At 38.8% G+C, this 17,181-nt stretch overlaps 1 protein-coding gene across 2 annotated transcripts; it reads right to left on the bottom strand.

Moving 5' to 3' along the window:
- Positions 1-1,011: 1,011 nt before the first annotated feature.
- pld5 (phospholipase D family member 5) lies at positions 1,012-11,933 on the bottom strand. Of its 2 annotated transcripts, none has more exons than XM_028016378.1 (10): positions 11,271-11,929; positions 9,023-9,159; positions 7,674-7,857; positions 7,360-7,468; positions 6,106-6,233; positions 5,194-5,391; positions 3,278-3,429; positions 2,957-3,122; positions 2,774-2,864; positions 1,012-2,162 (listed from the first exon to the last, which is right to left on the bottom strand). In XM_028016378.1, the coding sequence occupies exons 1-10, from the start codon at positions 11,301-11,303 to the stop codon at positions 1,906-1,908; spliced, it is 1,455 nt and encodes a 484-aa protein (XP_027872179.1). In that variant the 5' UTR covers positions 11,304-11,929; the 3' UTR covers positions 1,012-1,905. The 2 variants fall into 2 exon arrangements, with proteins under 2 accessions (XP_027872179.1, XP_027872180.1); XM_028016379.1 differs by having other exon boundaries at positions 1,901-2,162; positions 2,953-3,122; positions 11,271-11,933.
- Positions 11,934-17,181: the final 5,248 nt, after the last annotated feature.

Below are 17,181 nucleotides of genomic sequence, written 5' to 3'. Positions count from 1 at the left end.
TCCTCCTCTTCCTCCCTGCTGTCACACAGGGAGAGTCAGCGCTGATGTATCAGCGATATGTAAACAAATGAACTGCAACAAAAAGACGTATGACAAATAAAAATATCTACTTATCTTCTGTCAAATACACCTTGTTTTTAGGCGAAACGCTAAAACAGCTAGCAGTCCGTTGCCATAGTCACAACACACTTACCGACTCAATCGATCAAACAGTCAAATCCAAACGGACAGGAGCACGTTATTTCTTAGCGGTCCACGCCATTCACTGTGAAGGTAGAAACCCCCCCCGCCCAAAAAAACAACTTACTGCGCCAAACTTTGGCTGCAATGAGATTTCGTTTCATGAGGCAAAAGCACCATCTTGTGGCTAAATGTAAACCGAGTTCACAATCACGACATCCATCCATTTACCTTTGATTGTATTTCAGTTAGTATTTCTTTGAAATATTTTTGCTATAGTTGTATTAAAATCCGTCTGAAACCGCCAAACGTTCATAACCAGTTGCTCACTCTAGAGTAGAAATTGCTGTACTCCTTCATTTTGTACCCACACTGTGAAAAAAACTAACAACAACAACATGTCTCTAATTTATGGTAAAATACCGGTAACTGTGGTTACCAAAATGTAATTTATATGGTAAAGTTCTGGCTATCACAGCTGCCGGTATTTTACTATGAATTAGAGACTTTTTTCTTCTTTGCAGACCTGAACTGAAGGAAGACTAAAGACTACTCCTGTAAAATTACTTCTAACCAGTAAGGTGAAGGAAATCGTTTTCAAAATAATCCCACTGAAATGTTTCCACTGAAATCTAGACAAGGATGTTGATGTAAGCTACTCCCTATGCAACCTTAAGAAAGAATATCAATATGTTTTAGCATCGGGAAGATTTGAGGAACTTCGAATCGACTTTTATTTGTCTTGACTCACCTTAATTATCACAAAATATATTCTTCAGATGTCATGCTAATACAAGCAGGTATGCTTTTTCAAAAAAGAAAAAGAAGCACTGAAGTGAATACATTCTTTAACCATATACTTTCAAAATAAGTCTTATATGACATATGAGATATAGTTAAATGAAATATACACATCAGAGGCTTTAAAATTATGATTTTGTTTAATAAGGGAAAACACCTGTGCAAACCAAACTGGCATCATGTGAAAATGCTTGTTTGACCTTGAGGTCACACATCCGGAGGTCTTCCTTCGAGAATTTCTGGTTGAGAACAGAATTCATGATTCTTTCACTTGGAGCAAGTTGTCAATTTTCTGAAACGGCAAAGAAGACACATACCTCATGCTCAAGTCCATGACCATGATGCTCCTGTTGGGTTATAATGTGTGTAAACATGTTGATAATCCTGCAGAGCCCTGCACCAACTGGAAAAAATGACACATTTTCAATCAGACGATTCACATTGCATAAAACACATCTGCCTGTCACCTAGAAGATGGACTGAGTCACAGCAATAAGTTCTTTACTGTTAAATTAAACCTAATTCATTCTTCAATTATTCAAACAATTTGTAAACGTAATATACAAGAGAAAAAAAAACAATGTATCATTAAGGAAAACTGAATGAGTGTGGTAAGTAGATCTCACAAACAGCACATATTTTTGCTATGCTGTCACTTGCATATACAGTGCAGTTGAATATTGGTTGCATTGGTCATGCAGTAGTAGGTACATGCTCACATCACAGCTCACTGAGTATATAGTTGCCACTGGTGTATTTTGCAGCTGAGTCAAAACCTTATTTTGATTAATAGTTCAGATTAATGATGCAAATTCAGATTTAGGTCAGTTAGTGTGATTATACACTTTCATTTGTGCACATGTTTGTAAAATCTGCAGTTCTCAGGCAAAGACAGTATAAGGATGTAGTAGCACAATTATGTGCTTATAAAGGGTTGTTCCACTCCTTTTCCTCCTTGGTTTCCCATTGGCTTTTAGACCATTGCAAGAGTCTATATTTTCCCTGCTGATCTTTGCTTTTTTGTAGGTTCTTGGCATAACGTGACCTCCAGTCTCTCTCAAACGAAGCTTTAATATGCTCTAGGATTGTTGCTCCGGTGTCTTTGGTACTGTCTTTCATTCTGACAACCAGTCCCACTCCTGCATTTATTGCAAAGTCGCTCCCGACCCAGTCGTGGGTTCCTGTGAACCAAAACAAAGATAAAGTCTTGTAGTTAATAATTATGTTTTTGCAGCCTTTATCAGAAATATTTATAAATCGGTGCATAACTATTTAATGTATCTCTTGTTATGGCACCTATTTAAACCCTTTGCCTAATACACTTCACCTCAGTTTCTGGCAGTTTTAGATCACCCATGCTGACTTAATATACAAGGCAAACATCAAGAAATCATATTGTGCTTGTTGTGTAAAAAAAAAAGGAAAACCAAAAGGTAGATTGGCAAATATATTCGCACCACTAGGACTCTTCCACATTTTGTAATGTTACGATCACAAACTGTTATATATTTTATTTGAAATGTATTTGATAACTTAAAGTACTGCATGATTTGTTTTTTGTATATTTTTCTTACACATTTTTTACATTGTTTTTGGAATACAAAGTACAAAACTGGTTCAATTAAAAGATTAACACACTTCTGATAACTGAATGATGAAGAACTTTCTGAACATGTATTGTTCAGTGAACAGTAATGTTCTTCCATTTCAAAATGTGCTGACGCTATTTGCGTAGTGACATAATTGTATTACAAGTAGCATCCATTAAAAACACAGTTCTGACACAGCATACCGAGGTAGACAGCGTTGTCGGTCACCATGTACTTGTTGTGGTTGAGACCCAGTTGAAAGTCCTCCTTCTGCTCCTTGTGACTGAAAAACCTCTGTGAAGTCATGAAATCCATTCAATTCTGTCACTGAATGATAAAAAAAAAGTACAACGAGACTAAGTTACAACGTCCACTGATTCACCTACCACCTCCAGGGAACAGTTGTGAAGCTGCATACACAGAGTCTTGAGGGAGGTCACAAAGTTAAAGGTGAGGGGGTGAGTTTTCTTCCAGAAGCTTATGAGCAGGCGGACCTTGACTCCTCTGAGCACCACAGCTTCTCTGATCAGCTCATCGATAGGCGACCAATACCTGCAGACAGTTTTTAGAAATGAATTTCCCCCATTTCCAGTTGTTGCGCTCAGGATATTGAGCTTACCCATCTGTGCCACAGAAACAAACCCAAACTAGATTCATAAGTGTTGCCCAAAAAATCTAAGTGTCAAAGCTTTTCCACATTCACACACCTTGTGACTGAAGTCCCTCTGAAACTCCTTTTGACCAGAGGAAGATAATCGGTGACAGAAATGAAGATAAACGTCTTTGCGCTCTGGATGACTTGATGGATAGCGTCTAAATCTCTTGTACGATCTTTGGGACAGAAGTGTTCAGGGGAGGTCTGGAGAAAGGATGTAGCAATTAAAAAGGCATCTGCTTAAATTTTAAAAAATAAATAAATAATTTTCAAAAAAGTACAAGATCTACCAGATCAGAAAGGATGTTTATTTTATTAATTTAAATTTTTTGTGATAATTGTCCAGATACAGTAGTTCCTTCTTTGTTTTCTTCATAATTAGCAGTAGAGAAAACAAAGAAAACAATGATGCCCCTTCTACAGCCATTAGATCATCATAAGAGGAAGCGGGGCCAAAGAGGCGTGTGAAGCATCCAGAGGTCTGTGACGGCATCATTCTGTAGGATGATAAATGTGCTAAACACAACTAATAAGTGTATTGTAGCTTGGAGGGTAGCAAGATCTATTGCCATCAAACTAGGCTATGGCACTGAAAGAGTCAGACTCAAGGTGCTGCTCAGTGTGACGCTGACATGATTAATCGTTCCATGTGTGCATGTGTTGTAAGTTTGTAATGAACGTTTCTATAAAGAGAGTCAAACATGAGATGCTTGCAAACATTTTACGCAGACTAGAACAACAGTAAAAAGTTTATTACACAAATTTAGCATTGAATTATAGCTCATCTGGTGATAAAATTTAATGGCAGTGCAAAGGAAGAACTGCAAAATGTATTTTTAGAAAACATGACCTGGGTAGCATCCCTATTCTAGCGAACCTCAGTCTTCTCTGATTGCTCAGTCCTTGTGCTTTAAACTACTTTTCGCTTCATGTTGAATGAGTTGTGCAAAATGTCTTATGAGACTGTAACGCGATAGTGCATTTGCATCATTATTATTTGTGCACCAGGTTCTTTTTTCTCTTTTACGAGGGAATTTGTGAAATGTTTAGACTGATGGCTCATGTTTCTGTTGTGAAATTAATTCTCTGTTGGGTACTAATCTTTTGTGAAAGCAACTAAAGTGACAGTGCTTGAGTTATGTCAGAAAATGTCTAAGGATAAATGAATAGTATATTGTATCTTATTGTATGCTATTCTACCATAAAATACCATATTACATCACAATCATATTACATTATATCACATAGTATTGCATTGCCTCATATAATTTTGTATCACCATGTATGACAATGCATAATAACAATAACCCATTTGCATAATTTCTCATTGCATGCTGTCCTTCATGATATTGTATTGTTTGTATTTCATTGTATGGTACGGCATTGCAGATATTGTATCAAATCTCTCATTGCACCAAATTGTAATGCATTGTACTGAATTGTATTAAAAAAGTGCCGTACTGTAGTGCATGACAGATCACATCACACTATATTGTATTCTATGTTTTGGGGTGTTTCACATTATATCCCACAGTATCACTTTTACTAGATTTGAATGTGTTGAATTATATGTCAACACACTGAATGTGCTCTTTTTTATCCTAATGTATTGTATTGCACTGTATAATGTTGTTTCTTGTTGTATCAAACAGTATCTACTGTCTGGTATCACATCCTATAGTACTACATAAGTATCGTATAGCCTTGAATCACATCGCATCATATCACATCATTGTGTTCATTATATTATTTTGCATTATATTGTGTGGTAGTGTGACATATCTTATGGTTTTGATATTGATTTCACTTGTATATATATATATATATATATATATATATATATATATATATATATATATATATATTTCATTTCAACAACAGCTACACAAGAAAAATACCTAAAATGTAACTTTCTCAGGACATAAGCATGCAATACAGCTTCTGATCGTAAAATAATGCATTCCTTACAGACAAATAAGCGGTAGCCGGTGTGGTATTGAGCTGCAGCTCCAGGGCCTCATGTTTCCCGTAGAGGGCTGTAACTCTCTTCGACCAGATGGAGGGGATGTAGTCCCTGTCATGAAGCTGCCAGTAAAATGAAAAAACTCTGTGGAGGTCCAGAGCGAGACAGCTGCAGTTATACACCACCACTCCAAGTTCTTTCCTCTGTGGGGTGTCAGAGGAGAAAAAAAGCAGAGAGAAAACATGATGCAGCAGGAAAGTTGGCGTCTCTAGTGCACACACTTTCTGAGACAACTACATATCTTGACCATCAAGATAGAGCCTGCCTTTAACTGCACTAACTTAGAAGTTTTCTGTCTGCTGCTGTTGTTGAGGAGTTGAGCTCACTTGTCTTCATAACTTTGCTTCGCTACATTCAAGTCTGCAGATGTTTGTTTCTGCACTGTGTTTTTTTCTGAGCTGTCACAACGTTCGTCAGGTTTAGGTGTGGACATTGACTGGATTTTGTTTTCCTTCTTTATGTTTTATGTTTTATGACATTATGTTTCTACATAAATTCTCCTGTACACCAAATGGATATTCTCAAACATAAGTGTTTTTTCCTCTCCTTTGTCTCATTACATTTGGCTTTGGTTGTAGCTCCATACACTGCTGAGACATCAAAACAGCTACATAATGACTTTAGTGTTCCAACTTCATTAATGTTTAATGGTTTGCCCTCTACAATGAATTAAACCCTAAATAGAAAGAGGAATGCTACTTTTCTTTCTGGGCAGCCACCTTTGGGCACCCTTGAGGCCTGTTAAGATGCAGGTATGGTGATATAATTTTGTGTGTGGCTAAAATTGACTGCAGACCCGTGATACTTGACAACTCAAAGGCTACAACAATGCAAGCCCAGCTCATGTTTGTTGTTACCTTGGACAGTGACCTCCAGTCCATTTCAGCGCTTCCGATGTAAATGTGCGTCCGATCCACTATCCAGAATGAGGAGTGGAGGCCTCCTTTGGTGAGAGCTGTCATATTGACAAAACGAACCTGGGCATCTACAAACAGCAGAGACAAGTTTGATTAGAAAAGGTCTGAAATAATAAGGATAGAACGGTGGAAATATGCCAACTGGCCTCGTGTTGTCTGAGATATGAGAGAAGGCAGCAGTGCTGACAAAGTGATTTACAGAAAACTTTTAATGGATCTGCCAATCTGAAGGCTGATTCTTACAATAACTTGCTAAAGTATTCCTACCCATTGACTTTTTGCATAGCTTACCACAATGCAACCTTAAAGTGGCCAGAAAGTTAGACCACGTTTTGCCTTTTTTTTTCATTTTATTTTAAAATAAAACTCTAAATGTGTGATGCACATTTGTATTTTGCGCAGCCACTTGTCATAAACCACCTTATCTAGAGAGTGAAGTTGTTGCCCAATCCTCTTAAAGCTGCAGTATGCACCTATTATAAACAAAGTGTTTTTGTTTTTACATTTTTGTTGAAACTCTCATTATGTTGTGATAGTATAACATGAGAAATAATTTGAAAAAATTGAGCTCTTTTGCCATTTCCCAATGCTGCTAACATTATTTACAGAAAGACAGCGCTCAGTCACAAACAACCAATCAGAGCCAAGAAGAGGGTCTTAGTGCATCTAATGTTTTTTATTCCAGAATTGTCTTCTAATTTTATGTGTCCATTTCCTCATCAGCGTGGCCTTGGTTGTTTGTTTGTTTACTGACATTAGAGTAGTTGATTTCATATGGACCGCTCACATACGGCTTATGAAAGGTAACTGGTTGCACTGGGTTTTCTTCAGAGCCATCCGTTAAATCTACTAAATACAAATGTTTAAGAGTTTTATCCTAAAAATGTGTAAACCTATGTATTAGTCTGTAAAACATTCACTGGGATTTGTTGTTGCAATGTGACATGTGAAAAATTTAAAAGCCTGTGCTTTAATTTTAAGGCAGTGTAGTGTGAACCTCAGTTTGCTTCTTGACAAACTAGTGCAGATGGTTCCAACTAGTTTCACAAAGTCTCTCTGACACAGCAGGATCTTGCTTAAAAAGAAAAAAATGCCCTCAGGTTGGCAAGGTAAAGACATATAAATTGTAGTCATCATTTGTCACAGTAGTATAAGAAATAGCAATTATATGGTTGAAATGTGACAGGCACTCACTGTGTGCTGCCAAGGCTTTCAGCTCGGAAGAGTTTGTCAGACTACTGGCAATCTTCAGCTTAACCCCACGAGATTTCAGCCTGAGCAGCCTCTGGAACAGAAGCTGACCCTGAGGAAGAGAGAGACGTTCTGTCCTGCTCTACTCAAGGATTTCAGCAGCATTTCTGTCTTTCCAAAGGGCAACACTTACATTTCAGCAGCTCTAACCTCATTAAAAAGATGACACGGGTGTTTAATTAAAAATAATTGTGTCTGCTCAGTTAGGACGCTTAAAAATGACTGTTTTGTTTAGTTTTGTGCAGAGCGACGCATACTTGTGCTGCAGTGCCGGGTGTTGGCTCCAGATCCCAAGCATTTAAATCCCAGACAGACGACACCACCTCCACTGAGAGCTTTGCTTGTTCTAGTAGTGACTGGAAGCCAACAGAAAGAGGAATGTGATGCCTGCCATCTACGTGGAGAGAGAGGTCATCTGGGATGTTCTCCGCGAGCACGATCCTGAAAGAAACAATTTCTTTTGTCCTTTTGCAGTACCACTGAGATCTCTGGGGGGATTTTTTTTTTATCTTATCACCAGTAATCTAACATGATTTTTCTTTTCACTAAAAACTGTAACCTGAAAATAAAAGCACAGCTGAGTTGAGAAGTGTAGATTTTCACTACAGGATTTTGCAAAACATTTGAAACTTTGAAAAGCACTCAGTAATGACAAAAATTAAATAAACAAATTTTATTTTAGTGTATCACAGGAGTAACTAGCTTATCAAATTGCATTGCAGCAAACACCAGTGGATAAGTCGACATCAGTTATGGAGCATTCAAGTTGCACCTCAGTGGGAAGCTGTTTGACCTTTTGGCGTTCCTCTCTGATAAGCCCAAAATGTTTTTTTTCTTGTTAATTTTGATGAGTATGTCTTGCAGTGAAAAAATAATTTCAGACCATTATGTAAGACAAACAAAAAAGGATATTAAATATTCAAATGCCAAAGTACTAAAAAATATGTTCATTTAGTATATAGCATACATACTCAGCATTTAGTCTGGGCTTTTTTTGCATGGATTATTATTAATGCATTCTCTATGAGGTCCAGGGCAAGGCTGTTTTTTTCCCCAGTCTAGCACAGTGAAACTACCTTCATTGAGCCAGGTACAGGTACTTTTGATAGAGTTAACAGGGACAAAGTCCTGGACATTAAATCATCATCTCCACAAGATCTGTCAGTAGAAGAAAGCATTACGTTCTCTAAAAATCCCTGAAAGATGACTTGAAACACAGTCGACAAGTATCAGCAGATGACACCCAGATCATCAGTGGGACTGTGGGAACTTTACACTGGACCTCACGTTCTACAGCAGCAGTGAATTAACACTCACAAGGGATGAGACAGATGTAGCCCATTCAAACACCTGAATCCTGTCAGGGCTCCAGTTATCCCTGTTGCTTGTGCTTATGCCACAAGTTTTCCTTCCACTCAGCTTTCCATCAACATACTTGGCTGCATTAGTCTGTGAATAGGTGACTTGTATAGCTCTCTGCTAAGGGTCCCAATGAATGTCTGCTAAACGACTGTTTAATTCCAACTTTCTAGGGAAACAGATTTATTTATTTAAAAAAAAAATGAAATTACACTTTCAAACTTTGTCTTCGGGCAGAACTTCTCACCTGCAGTCTCTGCTGCAGTTTTCCTCTGTGATCCCATCCTCACTGTCCCCCCAGATGTCCACGGAGGAAAAGATGAGCACCATCAGCACAGCAGAGCAGCAGAAGAGGGCCAGGGTGGCTATGCACTTCTGCTGGGTCTGGAAGACAAGTTAAAGACAAACTAAAGTCTAGAGGGGCTGGGGAGGTTGCACCTAGTGGAAACGATCAGTATGCTAATGTCTTCAGTCGATCCAATTGATTAGAACTTAAGAGTCCTGATCGATGGGACTACTATGCGACAGCTAGAAGCCATATGTGTCCAGAAACAGTGCAGAGTCCAGAGTGCTCCAGGTTAGTCCCACCAGATAACCCCCCCCCCAAAACACTTCACTTTTATTTATAAGACCATGCTTGGGCTGTTCCCTCACATCAATGATCTAATATTGATTCATATTCATTGCATTCATATGATAATTTCTTGCTCTCAGTCCCATTTCCCTGCAGAAACTAATTCTGTGTTTAGTTTTTCACATAATTGGGAAAAAGGAGCCTTTGTTTATTCTGTTCTGGCTACATGGAGCATACTGCAAAAAGACTTATTTCATTGAGCACTTTTATGTTCATGCTTACAGAACTAGAGACGACTTCTTTTACTTGTGACTGTTTTGAATAATTAGTTGTATGGCATTTTAATTGTGTAACTTGTAATTGTTGTATAACCTTAGCTATCTCTTGGCCAGGACTCCCTTGAAAAAGATGTTTTTTATTTGTTTTTTTAATCTAAGTGGGACTTTCCTTATTTTAAAAAGGTAAAATACAAACAAAACAAAAACTAGTTGAGTTGAACCCTCTGGAGCTCAGGCAGTCATAAAGAATATATTGGAAAACTCTTCCTCCTGCTTTATTGTCCAACACATCCTCAGGTGAAGAGAAACTTATGAACTCCGTCCCAGGATGGATAGAGACGGCACTGTGTGTGTGTTTTTTTCTTTTTCTGAAAAGCAATATATCAGCGGATGTACTTGTGTGCATAAACATGCCTGCCCGGTATATTGCACACAGTTGCTGCAATATATTTGGAATGAAATTCGGGTTGTCGGAGGTTATAACACCACAGCCCCGACACGGCGGCAGGAGTCCTGAATCTCTCAGTGAGGTAACTGTGTTTTGCTTACAGCTGCAGGATTTTTCTCCCCCATCTCATTCCCTCCGTTTGGCTATGTCGGCTTGGGGCGCTGTCAAAGTCCCATTACTTATTCTCTTTTGAGCGTTTGTTCAGTCCAGTCAATTTCATCTCACTGATGCACTCGGCTGAGCACGCACCTCCGGAGGCAACAGCTTTCATCAAGACAAAAATAATAAACATTATTCAGCAGCCTTCCGTGGAGATGCGGGCTGCGGGATGTTTCTGTCTCCGGGAACGAGGCTCGGTATTTGGAGCTCTTCGTTTCGTTTAACCGTGTCAAGGACCAGAAGTGACAACGTGGATGTCTGTGTGGCCGCGAAGGAAATGAAGCGTCATGAATCAGAAATAGTCTGACAGGTAGAAACAGGCCAGTAACTCACACAATCTACTTATAAGTCACCCCCCACCCACATAAAATAATACAGCAGCTGATTTACAGTAGCCAGTAAAAACCGGCTGACAAGGCTGGAAACTGACAGACAACTGCTGCTTGTTGGTTTAAGACGGATTAACTCACAGGATTGTTTTATAAGAAAAAACTTCGGTATGGAATATACATGACAATATTTTTCAATTATGGAGTTAGAACAGGATAAAAACGTATTAAATATAAGTAAACCATATTAAATTATTCCTACATTTAACAGACTCGTTTTGTTTGCCACAATAAATACATTTTTCATTTTTCCCCATCCTTCTTTTTGGTATTTATTTATGAATTTACTCATTTTCACTTATTTATTTACTTCCATTAAAAACCTGACCACAAAGGCAGGAGAAGAGAATTTGGGAAATGTAAAAGATTTCCTCACATTCTTCAAATTAACTTTAAGAATCCTTCTTTAAAACAAAGAGCAGACTGACAGAAGAAGAAAATTATTTCCGTCACAACCCAATTTATGGAATTCAAAACAGAGTTAAATAAAATACAACATTTAAGAAATAAATCCTACTGAAAAATGCATCCCACGTTTCTCTGGTTTGACGTGTTTAGTTTTGAATGGAAAAAAATAAATGTTATGAATTTAAGCTTTGAACATACAAAGAGAGACAAACTGTGGTGGAGAGAGCTGTGAGCATCACCTTGACGGGCTCCTGCGGTGCGGGTCCTGCCATGAGAGCAACACTACTCCTTCAAACTTCTCCGATGGTTGTGAACCAGCAACTCAGTCCCACATGTCTGTGCTGCTCTTCGTCTTCATTCCTCCCATCCACCTCACATCTTCACTCTTTGCTGCTGTCTCCATCTCTCTGCTTCTTTGCCGACCAGAAAGGGCGTGTGTGTGTGTATGTGTGTGTGGGGGTGCACGCCGGCGTGTGTGTGTGTGTGTGTGTTCCTCAGCTCTCGGTTCTTCACACATCCTCAAATGTCCAGGCTCTCTGGGTTTCTGCTACTCGCTGGAGGAGGAGAGAGAGAAAGATGGAGGGCCAACCCCCCACCCTCTCTCTAACGACCGATGCAGCGCTCCTTTGCCTCCTCCCTCCTCTTCTTTCTTCTGGATCTCCTCATTATCTCTGTTATTATCTGTAAAACTTGTGACAGAGACCATTTGGCTCGGGCAGGACATAATATTCTTTAAGACTCTGAAACTGTTCTGGACGCTCATTATGGTGCCTGCACATTTTCCCCACAGAGCTGCTCGTGAGAAAACAGTTAGTAGCTTCTGTGAAGCTTCGTCTCATGGCACACATGAGTCAGCACTACATGGTCAAACCTGATCACCACTGTGCTTAAATTATTGTGCTTTTCAGTTCACTATTTCGCTGCATTTACTTACATTTCACTTCTGCTGCTCCAGTTTCAATGGGCTGCCTCTTCCTGTGGCACAAAAACACTTCGGCGGGAATCCGATGAAATACATACACACTGTATTTTACTCGACTCCTTCCTCACGAATGAACACAGCTTTGCCTGATGGCAAAATAACAACATATGCTGCTGACTGCAGGCAATCTGTGATTCTATTTATCAGCCCAGCACTTTGCACTGAGAAAAGTTGAATGAGAGTAAATGGGGAAGCCCATTTACCAGTAGAATTGTAGTTATTGGACAGAGAAGGAGATATAAACAGACCTACATTCTTGTTATTTTTGAGTTTAACTTGGTAACTTTGGTTCCTTTCATTTCAGTGAATTTCTCTATTTTGGGTTTTTAGTTTCTATATATAGTGTTACTTTTTTTCTTTTACTTGGATTCCAGATACAGGACTTCTTTTTTTTGTTTTGTGTGTTAGAAGATTCAGAGAGGCTCCAAAGAATTCAGTGTGTTAATATTGATTAAAGATAACACTTTAATTACGGGGTGTGCATAAGTAAGCAAAGTGCCAACTTTGCATTAAAGTGTCATTAATTTGAAAATAATGCAAAGTCGGCACTATTAATGGACTTTCAATGCAACTTTTAGAGCAACTTTGCATTAAAAGTGTCATTATTTACTGAATGACACTTTATGATAACAGTCATAGACAATCATAAAGACTCGTTCATGTTTATGACAGTGTCATGCCAGTCTTACCCCGTCAAATAAAGTGTTATCTAATTTTAAAAAAACAGCACATACAAGTTACAAAAAACAATAATATATTTTACGGGGTTTTTTTCCCTGAATGTAATTAAGTGTTTATTCAGTTATTACAGCTGATCAAGCAGGTAACTTTCAGTCGAGTGAAACATTTACTTTTGAAAACTGTCTTCATTTTCCACTTTCTGTTGCATCCCACGAGTCACACCAACAGAGAGCAGAGCACAGAAAGCTATTAATTGAGTTTTAATTATAAAGACCTGCAGAGCACTCGGTGAGGTGGGAGATAAAGACAAAATCAGGACAGATGAAACTGCTGTGTTGAGGACAGGTGCCCTCTGCACGCCACGCTGTTTGCAAGAGAGAGAAAGAGAGGGAGTAAAACAAGGGGGTGAGACGGAGGTGAGGGAGGCGTATGAGTAACTCCCAGGAGAGGTGAAGGTCCTAAAGCCTCACATATGTGGGCGAGCAAACTTCAATTCAAAACTCGGTGAGAAACGCAAAACAAATCCCATCTTCTAAATGCATAATTTCAGTTGAAGCTTGTTATAGCAGGGCTCGATTGTGTGGAGATGAACACGCTGCAGCACATTGACACGATCACACGTCTTCAAACGCTACTTTATGCACTTGACAGTCATTACAGCACAAAAAGTTAATTAATACTCCTTATCTTCACAATCTGCACTGTGAGCAGCATTCTGACTTTGCAGAAAAGTGTACAAATCAAACTGCAAGGAGTTTAGTTAGTGACAAAGAAAAGACTGCTTTTAACAAAACATGGCAAAGGAAGAAGCTGAGAGTAAACGGTAGGACTTCTTTTTTTCACTGAATGTGAACTTTTGTTACTTGACATGTTTGCCCTTTCTGTGCAGTTTTGTGGGATTGTTTTAAAAACACTTTATTAACAATATGTTAGCGTCATGTCAGGATCTGAAAATAATGCATGAGAAATTATAAGGAGGGGACAGAACCCAAATCTGGTATTTATTGTAAATAAATATTTCTGTACTGAGTTTGGCCCAGAAAGAAAACATGAATTATAGCTCTCTTCTCTTGACCAGCTGCTAGTGAGTTTAAGGTCAGATCCAGAGGTCAGATAGAAAGTGAGAGAGTGTCTGCAGAACGCTGCAGGGCGGGGTTTTTAATTGAGTGGCTGTACTCTACCAAATAGGTTCATGTGTCCATTTTTCCCAGTTGGTTAGCCTTTGCTCATGTGCGTCTGGTCCAAATACAGCCTCTTGTTTTCATTTCTCTTGAGCTTTTTCACATTTTATTTCATCTTGCAATAGCCACACTTTGTTGTATTTTATTGGGAATTAATTTACTAGAACAACACAAAGTAATGCCTTATATATATGAAATGTTTTACAGTATGAATCAAGTTTATTCCCAACATCTTAGGCAAGAATTATAATGCACACAATATTTCAGATTTTATTTGTAAACATTTCGAAGGCCATTTAATATCTTTTGTTCAAGAGGTACGAATACTTTTGCAAGGCACTGTATCTACACACAGTTAAGCTGACACCTAAATGCTCTCATTTTAAGTGGAGTAAGGTGCCCTTAAATTAAAATATTGACCCTACTACGGCATTGTGAGGATGTGGATTAAGTAAAAAAAATAAAAAATAAAAAAATCGAAGGGCAGACCCAAACTGCCCCCATGGGAGCAGGATTATTGGGTTTTCTACATTTCTGGTAATATCAATGAAAAGCAGCTAACAGCTGCTCCGAGAATTAGGAGAGATAGATGAAGAAATGGCTTTTTGTTTTTACTGCATTTAATTGCAGCAAAACTGGTCATTCTTAGTCAGCAAGAAGCAAAGGATGCTTAAATACAGAAGCAAAAACAAAACAAAAATCTTGAGCTGGTTAAATGATACTGTCTGTCATATTGTTCTTACTCTTATCTTTCTGAGTGATGGAATCTGATCCTAACTAATGCTACTAAAGTTTTAAACAAATTAATTCAAACAATTTAATGGGTTGTGTTAATATTTTGAGAGAACGTTGAACTTAACAGAGCTGCCATTTTCCTGAAGGGTGTTGACAACATCCAAAAACATAAATTGTGTTGGGTTCCTGGGTGTTTCCTGTCTGTGGTTGGGGTTGCTGTTTCCCTGTCCATCCTTCAGAGGGCGCCTGGCAGTCATTCCTGGAGGGCGTGGACCAGCTGATATTCATCACCTGCACTGCATGATCTCATTTGGAGGAGCATAAGAGGAGGAGGCAGCCTACACACCAGTGCCAGAGTGTTTGCCAGTTTTGGTATTACAGGCCACCTGAAGTTCTCCAGTGATCGAACTTTGTGAATTTCTAGTGATTCTTGGTTTTTTTTGTGCCTCCATAGGAACTCTCACTACAGAAGCTGTGAACCCCTTAGTGGAAATCCAGCGCAGAACCTCTCCTTGTGACGCCGGTGGATTATTGCCCACCGGATGCCCAAGTCCCTGAATCCCACCTTGGTGATCGGATCTCCACGCTCGCTGCCTCCCTCTCTCCGGCCATAAACGAAACCCGCCCAGATCTCGTCCGCCCTCCAGAGCTGCCCCACCACCATAAGTGAAGCAGCAACACTCGACCTCAAGTAATCCGCCCAGGATCCTTCAGACCTTCCCCCCCGGTCCGTATCATCTCAGCTGAAGTAAGAACGTTAAGGGTTTTTTTTTCAGCACTTTACCATTTCCTCCAGTCATCGAACTCACCATACTCCCTCACCCTTAGCTCCAACCAGAAGCATCGTATCCTCTCCGGACCAGTTTTTTCCCCTTTTTTTTCTGACTGTCATTCTCTGCAATAAATATAATTTTACTGATTTCCCTTGTTCTGTGGGTGTTCTTGCATGTGGGTCAGACGATTAAAACCCATCATGACAAATTGTTTTTGTTTGTTTTTGCAAGCTAAAGACTTGCAAAAAAAGTGATTAGGGTGATGGCAAGGAACCCTTCAGACCTTAAAGAAGACTTTGTGCTCATCAAGGAAGATAAATAGTCAAAATACCAAAGGAAACATGTAAACAAACTGGTCAGCAATTATCATGGGGGTTTGATTTCTGTATTGCTAAAATCTAATTTTCCACTGATTTTTATGGAACGATATAAATCATTTTCCCCTTGCAGTTTCGTAATAAAATGTAAATAATAACAGGTGAATTTGTCTTTTGTTTACTGATACTCGTTTACATTGTTTTATCATCCCCTGACAGATACCTGTCTCATTTCCAAAGAAAAGCAAATTTCTCCCTGAGATAAAATTATTTATAACCCAAATCTGTATGGTTAATCGATGTTTATCTCTAAATATTATTGACAGCTGAATGGAGATATTTTCTTTTTCACGATGTTCCTGAATAAAAATGGTCAATTTTGGATTTAGTTTACTATAAGTGAAAAAGCAATTTGGTGTCTCCACTTGCAAAAAAACAAAACAAACAAACAAACAAAAAAAGATTTTATACTAATACACACCAAACCTAATTCATATTTTATGATTTTTTTTAGCCGTTTCTCATTTTTAAATCAGATTCAAATGCATGTTCTGTTTATTTCCTTTCACAAACTTTAATGTTTTCACAATTTAGGATCTACAATGACCTGCAGATGACCTAAATTCTCCCCACAGACTCTTCACTTATTGCCCAGCATGATTTACTGTCTCCATTTACTCCTGTATGAATAATGTCAGCTGCTCTTTTAATGTCTGCTCCTTTGAAGGACCGTTCTCTGTAGGTGTTTAACCTTCACACCAGAAGCAGGCTCGAACATGTGAGCAGGATATGGGCTTTTTATAACAGTACAGCCTCAGACCAATTTGCTGCTGTGAAGCTGACTGGGCAAGGTGGCATGGCCAGAGAAGTTGGCCCAAAGCCAGTCAGACTGTGGATTGAGGGTAGTTAAAGGCTCAAAAACAAATTTTTCATTTTTGAAGTGTTTGTCAGGGAAACATCAGATTTGCATAACATCATAAAAGCAAGACTGAAAGAAATTACATCCTGGTGTGTACATTGCTTCTGAGAAATGTGATGAAGAAATGCCATGCACCGGTTTTGCTCTGTACTTTAAAAGGATCAGTTTTCATTTTTACTTGTCACATTGCCTTTGTTGCTGCTTCTGTAAAAGGAGAAAAAGGCTTTTTTGTTCTAAAATTAAAGCGCCTTCAAGTCTCAAACTAGGGAAGATATTAGATGATTTATTTTTCACCATATGAATACACTTTGAAAGCGGAAACATTGTTATTTGGTTGTTTTAACTTCTTCTCTACAAAATGACCAAGTTCCACTGCTAACAGTCGTTGGCGGTCAAGCCAGGAAATTGTCGACACAAACAGTTTGCCAACTGCAGTCGCTGCATTGTTGCAGCTGTGAATACTAATGAACAAACTGCCAGCCCGCTCAGTCTCTGTTGAGGTCACAGTTCAGGAAGCGTCCCTTGATCTGCAACCTTTTTGAGCATTGTTGTATACAGGAGG

The sequence above is a fragment of the Xiphophorus couchianus genome, chromosome 5 (genome assembly GCF_001444195.1).
Source record: "Xiphophorus couchianus chromosome 5, X_couchianus-1.0, whole genome shotgun sequence".
In the NCBI taxonomy this organism is placed as follows: domain Eukaryota; kingdom Metazoa; phylum Chordata; class Actinopteri; order Cyprinodontiformes; family Poeciliidae; genus Xiphophorus; species Xiphophorus couchianus.
The sequence above is the reverse complement of the archived record's forward strand: the minus strand, read 5'-3'. Positions and strand labels throughout refer to the sequence as shown.